Source organism: Scaptodrosophila lebanonensis, unplaced genomic scaffold, assembly GCF_003285725.1.
Source record: "Scaptodrosophila lebanonensis strain 11010-0011.00,11010-0021.00 unplaced genomic scaffold, SlebRS2 tig00000138-arrow-arrow-pilon, whole genome shotgun sequence".
In the NCBI taxonomy this organism is placed as follows: Eukaryota; Metazoa; Arthropoda; class Insecta; order Diptera; family Drosophilidae; genus Scaptodrosophila; species Scaptodrosophila lebanonensis.
In genome coordinates, this window is record NW_022060587.1 from 574,750 (window position 1) to 586,239 (window position 11,490).

At 38.4% G+C, this 11,490-nt stretch overlaps 2 protein-coding genes across 2 annotated transcripts; both read right to left on the bottom strand.

The window, feature by feature from the left end:
- Positions 1-503: 503 nt before the first annotated feature.
- On the bottom strand, positions 504-3,416 carry LOC115629274 (EF-hand domain-containing family member C2). The gene is made up of 4 exons (XM_030525700.1): positions 3,309-3,416; positions 2,700-3,244; positions 2,371-2,641; positions 504-2,310 (listed from the first exon to the last, which is right to left on the bottom strand). The coding sequence occupies exons 1-4, from the start codon at positions 3,357-3,359 to the stop codon at positions 802-804; spliced, it is 2,376 nt and encodes a 791-aa protein (XP_030381560.1). The 5' UTR covers positions 3,360-3,416; the 3' UTR covers positions 504-801.
- Positions 3,417-7,740: 4,324 nt separating this feature from the next.
- LOC115629299 (sperm flagellar protein 1-like) lies at positions 7,741-8,824 on the bottom strand. Its single transcript, XM_030525746.1, has one exon. It carries the CDS (start codon positions 8,683-8,685, stop codon positions 7,960-7,962), a length of 726 nt encoding a protein of 241 aa, XP_030381606.1. The 5' UTR covers positions 8,686-8,824; the 3' UTR covers positions 7,741-7,959.
- Positions 8,825-11,490: the final 2,666 nt, after the last annotated feature.

Consider the following 11,490-nt stretch of genomic DNA (forward strand, 5'->3'; position numbering starts at 1 on the left):
GTGACGGAAGTTTACCTGGGTACAGGATATTTCACTGTCGGGCTTGCTCGACTGTAGCGTTCTCTCTTGTTTTCTGTTTAAATTGTGTAATCTATCTATCTATATATATATATATATAAATTGAGGTATGTATGTATACTCCCTATAGACTTTGAAACCGCTCAACTGATTTTGATAAAGTTATATGGCAATATTCAAAATAGTTCCGTGGGTAATCCTGTGAAGTTTCGTGGCGAATCGATTATTTTTAAGAAAAAAATAAAACTCAATAAATAATAATTGTTTTTTAAGTTTTATTTTTTTGATCAAAAACAAAACTCAAGTTGTAATTTTCCCCTTTCCCCACGAATTCATTATATTGTGAGAGAATGAATAGAGTTTAAAAAGAATCATTATTTCGTAATTTTTATAATAACACTTATAATGATTCCAGTCCCTGGGCAGATCAATTTTGCTTGGGTAGCTTCGGTTTTGACTTATATTATGATAAAAAGAATGTGCACTCTTATTAAAATTGTTTATTTACAAGGTAGCTTCCGTGAACAAATAGTGGTTTATGCAAACTCGTTGTTGTATCATGACAACTTACAAGTGACACTAACAATTTCAACACAATAAATGATTGAAGATATGGGGGTGGGGTTGGATATAGGTATTTAAAATTGCGAAATTAGACCTCAAATATTATCGCCGTAAGCTTACACACTCAAATTTTGTTAAAGACAGCAACTATTACATACAAGTACATATAATGGAATGTGGAATTCTACACCCAGCCCATGAGTGAAAAACATAATATTTTTACTGATCGGCATCCGATTGATCATCATGTTGAGCGTGATGTTCCTCCGGGTTAAAAGTTGCAGGTGCTCCTGCCTCTACATCGCCAACTTTTTTAGCCTTACTTGCGACCATATCCGAAGAACCGATCGGCAAGCCCAATTTTCGCAGGAAACATGCAAAGTCTACAATGCGACCCTTGTTTAGGAACGGTATTTTAGGGCACAGCTCAAAAGCAAGGTTCACCGGAGGCATGTCACAGCCCTTGCCGCAGGACACATCGATGAAATTCATTAGATCACATATTTCAATATCGCCGCACTCGTTGCGATTCAATATCGACAAAATGTTGTCAATAAGCTCCAATGAGAAGGGCAGCCGGCAGCCACGTATGGTGGAGCGCACCTTCGATTCGGGCAAAAATGGCTTATTCGTTGGATTGATGTGGTGGAAGTGCTCCATTAAATCCTCTCGTGCATTCCACAAGGCGCGCTTCAGTTCCAAATGGGCTGCTGCTCGCACATTCTCACGTTTGCATGCTTCTGGTGGCACTTGCTCCGCCGAAAAGTGGCGACACAATGAGATAATCTCATGGTCGCTAATAGTGTCGCCCATTATGCCAATCAAGGCGCCCTTAAAACTCTCATATGACACAAATACGTTCTGCTTGCTTTCCAGATCACTGCAGCTGGGGACACAACTACCCAAGAAGTCATCCATGCGCGTCTCCAATGCCCTACGAACCTTATTCATTATATTTTCGATATTTGCATGCGGAAATTGGTCCGGATGGTGCTCCATGTACAGCAGTGTATATTCATCGGCCGATACAATATGAAAAATAAAGTCTTTCAACGACATGGTGGCTCCAATAAAAAAGTTCCAGGGCATGTAGTATTGAGGTTGCTTGCATGAAAAACGCTCTTGTCCAGGAATCTCGAGCCGAGTGCGTTTCATAAATTCGCCACCCAGAAACCCTGAATTCCGCACAGCAATTTCCAAAATTTGCATAGTATCATCGGATAAGTAAAAGCTGATCACAAATATGCGATCACAATTCTCTTTGATAGTCGACAGCATTTTGGCACCGAAACGCAGAACAAAGCGATCTAGTTGGATGAATTTTTTGAAATCCTTTGTTGGTGGCTTTGGCTCCACTGAGATGCAGTTGCCAACTGAGTCCTCGTAGGAGCCCCAACCATTGTAAGGCGGTAGCTCCTGATCTTCGGAATTGTTTTCGATGCAATCTTCTTCCCGTGTTGGGACTGGCAAGGGAGAGAAGTCCTCAATGCCGAAACGTTCGCGATAGTACTGTTGTGTGAATGGATCTAAATCGGTAATGACTACGGCCCGTCCGTACACATTGATGACTGCACCAATCTGCAAATCTCGCTCGGTGTAATAATAGATCTCCTTGTGGCCAACGTTAAGCGGATCAATGCAGTAACGCACATTGCGCATGCTTGTTCCCAGGACATTCAGCAATGTGACTGGTGTGTTTTGACCGGGCAGCAGCATTCCGTCGAATTCCTTAGGAGTAAATAAAATATGAGAGCAAACTAATGGTATTATCGGAAACTGTCAACTTACCCGAGGTAAGCGTCCACGCTTTAAGAATACAGTGGGTCCATCGCGACCTGAGTTGCGTATATGTGCTTCCTTGATCTCCACCGTATCGTCTGAAAGATAGTAGCACAACTCAAGCTTACGCACATCGCCAAATTCAGTTCGATCATCCCAGTAGCCTTGAAATCTTAAGATCTGGCGATCGTATTTCAAAAACTGTGCAAAGGCGTGCTTTGGATCTCGGCTACTTTTTGTCTTGGCAATAACACGATTGCGCGCTGCCATAAAAGGGTCTCTGCAAATGGATCAGCGATTATAAATGATTTTAAAAGCTACTCCATGCTAAAGCTTACTCAGGTTCCGGAACCGGATCCGGCACTGCTACTCCACGACGATTTAGAAACTCGCGCGTGAACTGATCACAGTCAGTGATATGATACTGCCTATCGAAAATTTGTACAGTTGTGTCCACATTTAAATCGATCATGGACATAAATTCGTTGTCGCATGGTGGAGCTTTGGGAACGCGCTGCCTGTGCACCACACAGCCCTGGACTATACCAGAATTCTCCACTTTAGGCTCGCTAATTTCCAGCGTGCCATCTTCTAAAAAGTAATAGATCTTTACCTTACGTACAATATAAGGCGCGTGATAGACCTCCTGCAGTGTTTGCTTAAAATAAGCGCTAAAGCGCAACACTTTCTTATCATACGCCAACCAAGCTGGCATGCGAGGTCCTGTACGCGGCGGAAAGACAGAGGCGGCGCCAACAGGGGGGCAGCTAATATCAACAACGCCGCTGGAATCAACCTGCGCTATCTGCTGACGATCATTTAACATACTCAATCCTTGGTAATTAAGGAGCGATTGCGGCTTTGGATAGTGATGCTTGCCAACCTACAGCGTAGCAGTAACACTCTGATGAAAAAAAATTATAAGAAAATCAATTTGGACAACTTACATCGCGGAAAAGAGTCCCCGGTAGCAAGGGCATGCCTGGTATGCGCAACATTTTGAGTTCTTGGTGTTGGTTTGTTTTGATGTAATAGCGTTTCTTTGTTCTATTATATGTAATTTGTATAAAATAAATAGCAGGATGTGTGACAAACTGTGTAAGACGTGAAGTATCTATGAACTATGTATATTAATTCCAACGCTTACTTATTGCTGCTATACATACTTACAAGTATAATAATAAATTCGATTTTCTTACTAAAGTACTCGAATAACTGAATGATATTAGCCCTTTTAACCGTCGTAATTTTCGATTTCGAGTGATTTTGCTCCCCAATGTAGTATTTTCCAGGGTTCGTAAAATGTGCTCGCAACCCGTTCGGGCCCGCGAGAAATTCTGCTGCGGGTTTTTTCGGGTCGCTGCCGACAGAGGCCGCGGGTACGATCGGGTCGTACATATGTACATATGTGTTAAATTTGTATGATGGTATGCTTGTGTGTATATATTTCAAGGCAAAATGTGCGCGAAGCATTTCATCCCTTATAGCCTCACTCAGCAGATTTGTCTGCGTTTGCATAGTGATACCTGATACTAGATTTCTGAATGAATGTCTTTCCATTTTTTTGGCTATAGGAAATAAAAAGATCATTTGCAAATAAATAAACTTGTTACTAAAATATTTTTTACTATTCGAAAGAAATTTCGTTTATTAATTCCGCATTTAGTTTCGCTATTAAAATATCGCTTAATACATTTGGACTTAGTCTATTTCTTAATTTAGTAAAAATAAGGGGTAACGCGTTAAAAGCCCTCTCCACTGACACCTGAGTTGCTGGCACAGCCAACGCAATTTCCGCTATTTGTGCCAGCTCGGGTTCCCTACATTGAAGAGACTTCCAGTGCAGCAATATATCATATTCGAGGCATAGTCGTTCACCAAATTGAAGATTGTGAATTTTCAGTTCTGTGGAAGTACGACTAGGTCCTAAAATTAATGAAGATTCCTCAAAAATGATGTCATATTTGCTTTCCTTGGCTGTCGAAGTACTCGGCCCTATGTCTCCCAACGGCTCAGGGCATTGAGTATTTGTTTGAATATGATAGATTGTACGCAATTTTTCCTGAAATCAAACAAATATAAACACATTTAGTGAGATGCGCATCATAACAACAGGTGTAATTACTTACCGTGGCCTTTTGTATTTGCTCTTCAGTTAAAAAAAGCGAGCCTTTGTAATTAAATCGCGGATCCATATAAATAGCAGCCAAAAATGCATCATTTTCCAGCAATGTTTTCTTCCGTCTGGTCATTGCTGAATATAAATGTTGTGCTAAGGTATTGCGCGACATCAGTTTTAAACGCGCTTCACAATATAACCACTCCCGGTAAAAATCACCAAACACCATTTGCTTTGTTTGTAAAACAAGTGTGCAGTCGGCCAATGGTTGAAATGCCTCACAAAAGTCATCCACAAACTGCCAATTCAAATTATGCTGCTGAATATTCTCATGGTTGTTACATGATTGAAGGCCTTTCATCATATTGTAGGTGGAGCTCCAATGCGTTGCATTATCCAATACCGGAAGCGTTATATTTAAGCGTCGAAGCTCGGTCCGCAATTTTTTAACGGCTTTGCGGCAAGTTTCCAGCTCGTGCTCAATCGTCCTTATAACGTCCCACGAAGCAAGCTGCAGAGTGTGGGCAGCACAGTGAACCACACTACAAGTAAGTACTGAACGCAATTGGTCATCAATTTGTTCGAAGTTGTCATATACATATGTATGTCTTCGTCAAAAAACAGCGTTGCATCATACTCCTGGAGTAAATGGGAGGTCTTCACTACATTGGCGCCATTGTCCGTAGTCATCGAGTAGACACGCTCGATGGGAATTGAAAATTTTTGCAATAATCGCATGACTTCCGATTCCAGATATTGCGCCGTGTGTCTTCCTTCAAGTTGTACCACGCCTATCGTATTCACTTCAATACAAAAATTGCGAATGTACTGGATATTTATGCCCATTATGCTCCGATCATTGCGAGATGCGATGTCCATTTTTAAGCACAGCATGCGTCCCTTAATACGTTCACCAATTAGATTGCACAATTTAGCAGCTGTTTCCTCCACAAGTGTGACAACATTTCTGGAATTGTGAGTAAGTCGAAATCCATCAATCCACGGCTGCAAAAGAGGCTGGAAGCACTCTTCGTCATCGAACCACCTGAAAGGCAGACCTTTGACTAATACTAATTTGGCGATTAGCTTCAAATATTCGCCCTTTGTCAACTTTAAATAAACAATTCGCCCTTCTTCCACTGTGTCCAGATCCGTGTTGTGGACCACTTTAAAGTGCCGTTTTATATTATAGGCACGACTTATCACAGATTTTTGGCACATCTTGCACGTCACAGTTTTACTACTACTGCTTTCCACTAACAAAGAAGTATTTAAATATTTGGTAAGTTTGCCCATTTCACTATTTTTAAGTTGTAATGCGTCTTCAACAGTTTCAATCTTGTAAAAAACTGAATAACAGGGTTCGTAAAATGCGGGCAAAACCCGTTCGGGCCCGCGAACTTGTGTGTATTAATTTTAATAACTAAATGCGGAATTAATAAACGAAATTTCTTTCGAATAGTAAAAATATCTTAGTAACAAGTTTATTTATTTGCAAATGATCTTTTTATTTCCTATAGCCAAAAAAATCGAAAGACATTCATTCAGAAATCTAGTATCAGGTATCACTATGCAAACGCAGACAAATCTGCTGAGTGAGGCTATAAGGGATGAAATGCTTCGCGCACATTTTGCCTTGAAATATATACACACAAGCATACCATCATACAAATTTAACACATATGTACATATGTACGACCCGATCGTACCCGCGGCCTCTGTCGGCAGCGACCCGAAGAAACCCGCAGCAGAATTTCTCGCGGGTCCGAACGGGTTGCGAGCACATTTTACGAACCCTGAAATAATAACATCTTATAATTTATTCAGATCAATTTGAACAAATCATATACATACATTTGTACATACATATGTACATACACTATCGCTTACTCAGTCGTTGCCTAGCGACGGTAACTGTAAGTTTTTGGCATTTTGCCTGTGCAATAAAAAGGCGTAAATAATTAAAAAATGTGAACGAAAGAATAAGAGCTTGCCAATGTACATACATGTACATACATATGTACGTATGTACATACATACAAGGGCAGCTTTTACCAAAGGGGGATCCAAAAAATTAAAATTTTGATTAAATAATGCACGATGCATTTAAAATATGATCAATGAAAAACTTCAACAAATCCAACTCAGACTCAGTGTGGTGGACTTTATATGGCATTTTTTGTACACCCTTGCATACATAAATATGTAAATATGCATCCATGGGTTTCGTTTTGTTTCTCTTTACTGTTTTAACCGTACGTAGAGAACCGTGTATGTGTAGTCCGCCAAGGGCGTAAGCAGGTTTTCCAAAGGGGGTCCAAAAAATTATAATTTTGATTAAATAATGCACGATGCGTTTAAATAATAAATAATTAATGCCAAATGTACTAAACACGTAAAAATGACTTTTGAAAATGTTAAATTTTGTTTAATTAATTAATATTTCTTGACATGTGTACATACGTTCACACATTAGTGTCTCACATTTTGCTTTGGCTATTTCAATCGTTTGCACGCAACTACACGAACAGCTGCTTGTATGTTGTGTGTGTGTGTGTATATATGTTTACTAAGTTGTCCCCAACTATATGAAATGCACTTTATGTTGTTTGTTCTGCCTGCATTTGTAAAGCGAGAACAGTATTTCTATAATTTGAAAATCCTTGAATGCAAAGTGGTAGATTTAGTTACGTAGATTACATTACCCAAATTTGAAATCGATCAGACAAAATTTATAGCAGAAAATTATCATTTGAAAAAGTTCTTATTTTCCCCCACTTGGAGTTCGAAGTAGTGCTCATCAACACCATAAAAGACATCTTATGTCAAAATTTCAGCTTCCTAGCTCTTACCGTTTGGGCTGTGCGTTGATTGCACATAGCTTTTCGTGTCCTGATTTTTCCACGGGAAAATCCCTATAATTCTGGCCCCAGGAAAAATAGCGAAAAACCAAGTATACAGTTTTTCTTATATTCTTTATAAGAGTATAAACTAAGTTTGAAGTAAATCGGATGAAAATTTTAGATTTTTCATACAAACGTTGGAGCCCGTTTTCCACCACTTGGAGCTCGAATTTTCCAAAGTGCTCACTTTCACTGTGAGAGAGATCTTGTGTCCAAATTTCAGCTTCCTAGCTCTTACCGTTTGGGCTGTGCGTTGATTGCCAATCAGTCAGTCAGGACAAACTGTACATATGTATGTATGTATATACTTGTAGATATACCCAGCACCCTCAAAAAATTCATTAACAAAAATACCAATGCTTTTTTTTGACGTTTACTACAATAATTTGGTTATGGGCCTTTCCTTCCTCTGGTTAACCACAAAACTGGAACTGGATATATGTACATAATGGTAGCTGCAATACAAATAACTTCAGAAATATATGAATACGTAAGCATGTAAATGAGTAAATGCATCCATGTGCACTCCCAGAACTATGTTTTAGGTTTCCAAGGTCGTCTAGAATGCGTTGCACATTAATTGTCAGCCGAAGGCGCCGGTGCTGGTGCATTGCGCCTGCGTTCGGAGTCCAGCGAATCATATGCAAACAGCGTAGACGAAGTCGTCTTCTGTGTCCCCTTGCCCACCTGCATTAGCAACTCCTCTATGCGTTCCGTCTTGACCTTAATGATATTCTCCATGTGTGATAATCGCTGCTGATAGGCTTCAATGACAACGTCCTTTCCCTGATTATCGCGCACCACATTCTCGTAAATAGAATATAGTATCATTTTCTGTGGCACCTGAACAATCCCATCGCCAACCTGCTTGTTAATCACAACAGTTTTGACCTCATCGTTCTCTTCCCAGGCCTGCTCCTGACGTCGTGATGCGTTCCGCTCTTCAACCAAACGCTGACGCTTCTCCAAACGTATTATCTCATGCAACAGGACCTCAGCGGCGCCGGGCACACCACCGGCCAGTAGCTCCATAAGCTCGCGACTCAGTGTCAGATTGAACTTTGAGAGAACCTTAAAGTTGAACGTCTCCCAATTCACCATCTTTAGCTGAACACTATTCTTTTTCGGGTAGTTATAAAGATCAATAAGGCGTGGATAGTCGCGCTTTAGCAGCTCAGCCAAAGGCAGCACATCGGAGAATTCGCGACGCAGGCGAAGCGAGTTGATGTTATTTTGATGGAGCCACTTGTGAACCTCTTCCAGCTCTTTGCCGCTTAAGTTCTTGCGATTGATGATGTGCATTCTTTCGAACAGCAGATTTAGCTTGTTTGATACTTGTATATATTCAGTGCTTAGCTTTAGCTAAGTTCGACTTTGGTTTCGATTGGAGTGGTTGGGTTCAAGAGACTCAAATTAAGTAGAAGTTTGTTTTTTGTGAATGTATAAGTTTTTTAGACACTTTTGGAAAGTTGCATAGTTATGAGCACAATATCTTAGATATAGGTGACTGAGTCGTTTTCATATCCTGATATATTAGGTTTGTGCAAAGTAGGTATAAGGTGGAAGGCGGCATCTCCGCCATGTGCGTCTGTCTGTCTGTCTGGATGAACGCGTAGATTTCGGAGACAGTTGAGCCCACATTCACCAAATTTGGTATTTAGACTCCACCTAATATGGAGGCAACACGAGTTTATTGTATTTTTTATTCAATTAATAATATACCCTTCAGGTACAGGGTATATAATTTGGTATATAATTTCTTTCGTTTTTTAATAGGTGCACGGTATAACGGGTTACCGTATATGAAACTAGGCTAGATGGTAGGGAAGACGAGGCAAATTAAAAACCGGATGAGAACACACATCAGAAAAAATGAATAAACTTATCCTTTCTCGGGCTTAGGAAATTCTGGATACCAAGTTTGGTTAATCTAGCTCGTATACTTTCTGAGATCCTTGTGTTCATACTGTCCGTAGGACAGGCGGACAGACAGACGGACATTTTCCAATCGACTACCTGGCAACAGCTTCCACTACCTGGATCTACTTGTATCTTATAGAAATACCTCGTGGCAACGGAATACGTTACTGCCTCACTATCATTGATCCGTTTGGAAAATAAGATTTCGAGGTTCCCTGACGAAACATGTCAGCGGGAACTGTCTATGTTGATTTTGGGGGGAGTTTCGCGAAATGCAACGCGAGACACTGCGACCCTAGGTGGACTTTTGTACCCAGCAAGTTTCTGTTTATTTCGGCTTATTTCAAGAAAAGGAATGCAAACCAAATTTATAGCCCAAGAACTAGGAATTCGGACTCACATTTATTAATTAAAATTACATTGTGACTCATTATGAGTGTGATTACAAATAAGTATTTTTATCTTTTATTTAAAGGGGTACACTTGGAACTTAAAAAAGATTAAAGGTAACAATTAAATGTGGCTTTTTTGAATATTATTTTAAAATTAAAGCTACTTTGTTATTTGTTTGTTTTTAACAATTTTTAGGTCTATTAAATTATACCCTTTCTCAATTGTTGTTTAAAGCGCGCATATATATATACTTATATAACATTAAACCATTATATATAAGTATATAATGTTTCAATGGTTGTCATGAGTTCTATGCATATTTGCCTATTGGTCAGATATTGCGGCATTTGAATTGTACGTTCAGTTTTTATCGTTTGTTGTTACATTTTTTTTCATAAATTCTATTTAAAGTTTTAGCTATTGCCAGTTAAATTAATTTAATTTTAATTTGATATTTGTTCTTTAATTTTATGTATTTGTATTTATATATATATATATATATATATATATATATATATATATATATATATATATATATATATATATATATATATATATATATATATATATATATATATATGTATATATATGTGGATGTATGTGTGAGTGTTAAGTGTGTGTTTTGAGTTTAAAGCAAACAATATTTCACAGCCGTACTCATTACCATTTCATTTACATATTTTAAGATACTTTGTGTATATTTCCTATGATTTCCCTTATATAGAGTACATGATAAGTTCATAACTTACTGGACCTGCTATGTGCCTTGATAAAGCGAATAAGAGATATATAGTGTAGACGAAAAAAAGCAGAGAGCGACAAATAAAAATGTTTACTTGCAAGTAGCCAGTTAGTTGATCACTTTGTTAGTAATCTTTAATAATTAGCCCATTGGCTGACCTGTCACTAATGCTTTTAGGCCACCCGCGGGTCCGACCTTAGTTTTAATATCCTGATACCTTAAGTTTTAGCCGAGAGAGAACCAGACTTGGGTACAGGACTTCATAAACGTGTTTAAAATGACGGGAAATACCAAAACCCAATCTGATTCTTATATTAAATGCTGATTTAAATATCTCTATTATTGTCGCCTATTCAACGATATTTCAAATATTTTTTCGAAAGACAAAACGGTTGCAAGTGAAAAGACGATCAAAGATAAACTAAGTGTGACCAGACCCAGTAAATGAAGGGAGGATAGTCTATCAATCTGAGACACATTTCCCAATAGTTAAAATTAAAGCAATTAGGCATCTTTTTATTGACTATCGATAACTTTGTATATTTTGTAATATTATTAAAATTTGCTTTCATTTTTTTAATAAACCATGCTGTACAAGTGTTTTTATGATCTTGCTTGAGAAAATTAAATATGCAGGTACTGTGAAAAAACTGTAGACTTCCAATTAAGTATTTTTTAAGCTTTTACTTGTATGTACGAGTATTCGAAAGTTCGGTGAAATCATTCGAAGAATGCCGGTGATAACTCAGGGCAATATATATGAAATATTTTCTTGGATTTGGCAAATGATTTTCTGCAGTTTCTATTACAAAAATGTGGAATATGCAGTACCTTTTAGATTTTATTTTTTATGAGAATACCCTAATGTTAACACATTTGATACATGTGTATTGATTTGAATTCTTGTCTCATATGTATCGTATAAAATGTTCAACTACAAGTATATTTGATGTTCATAGCTGATGAGCAGAGATGTACATACATATATGATTCACATGTATATTTCCTCTGATTAATTTAGCACCAATGCCAACATAAATTATTCATCGATC

Bases quoted from the DNA above. Each gene is read 5' to 3' on its own strand.
- LOC115629274 (XM_030525700.1), bottom strand. From the start codon at position 3,359: ATGTTGCGCATACCAGGCATGCCCTTGCTACCGGGGACTCTTTTCCGC. The intron at 3,245-3,308 runs GTAAGTTGTCCA...GCTACGCTGTAG, and splicing joins CGGGGACTCTTTTCCGCGAT to GTTGGCAAGCATCACTATCC. The intron at 2,642-2,699 runs GTAAGCTTTAGC...ATCCATTTGCAG, and splicing joins GATCCGGTTCCGGAACCTGA to AGACCCTTTTATGGCAGCGC.
- LOC115629299 (XM_030525746.1), bottom strand. From the start codon at position 8,685: ATGCACATCATCAATCGCAAGAACTTAAGCGGCAAAGAGCTGGAAGAG.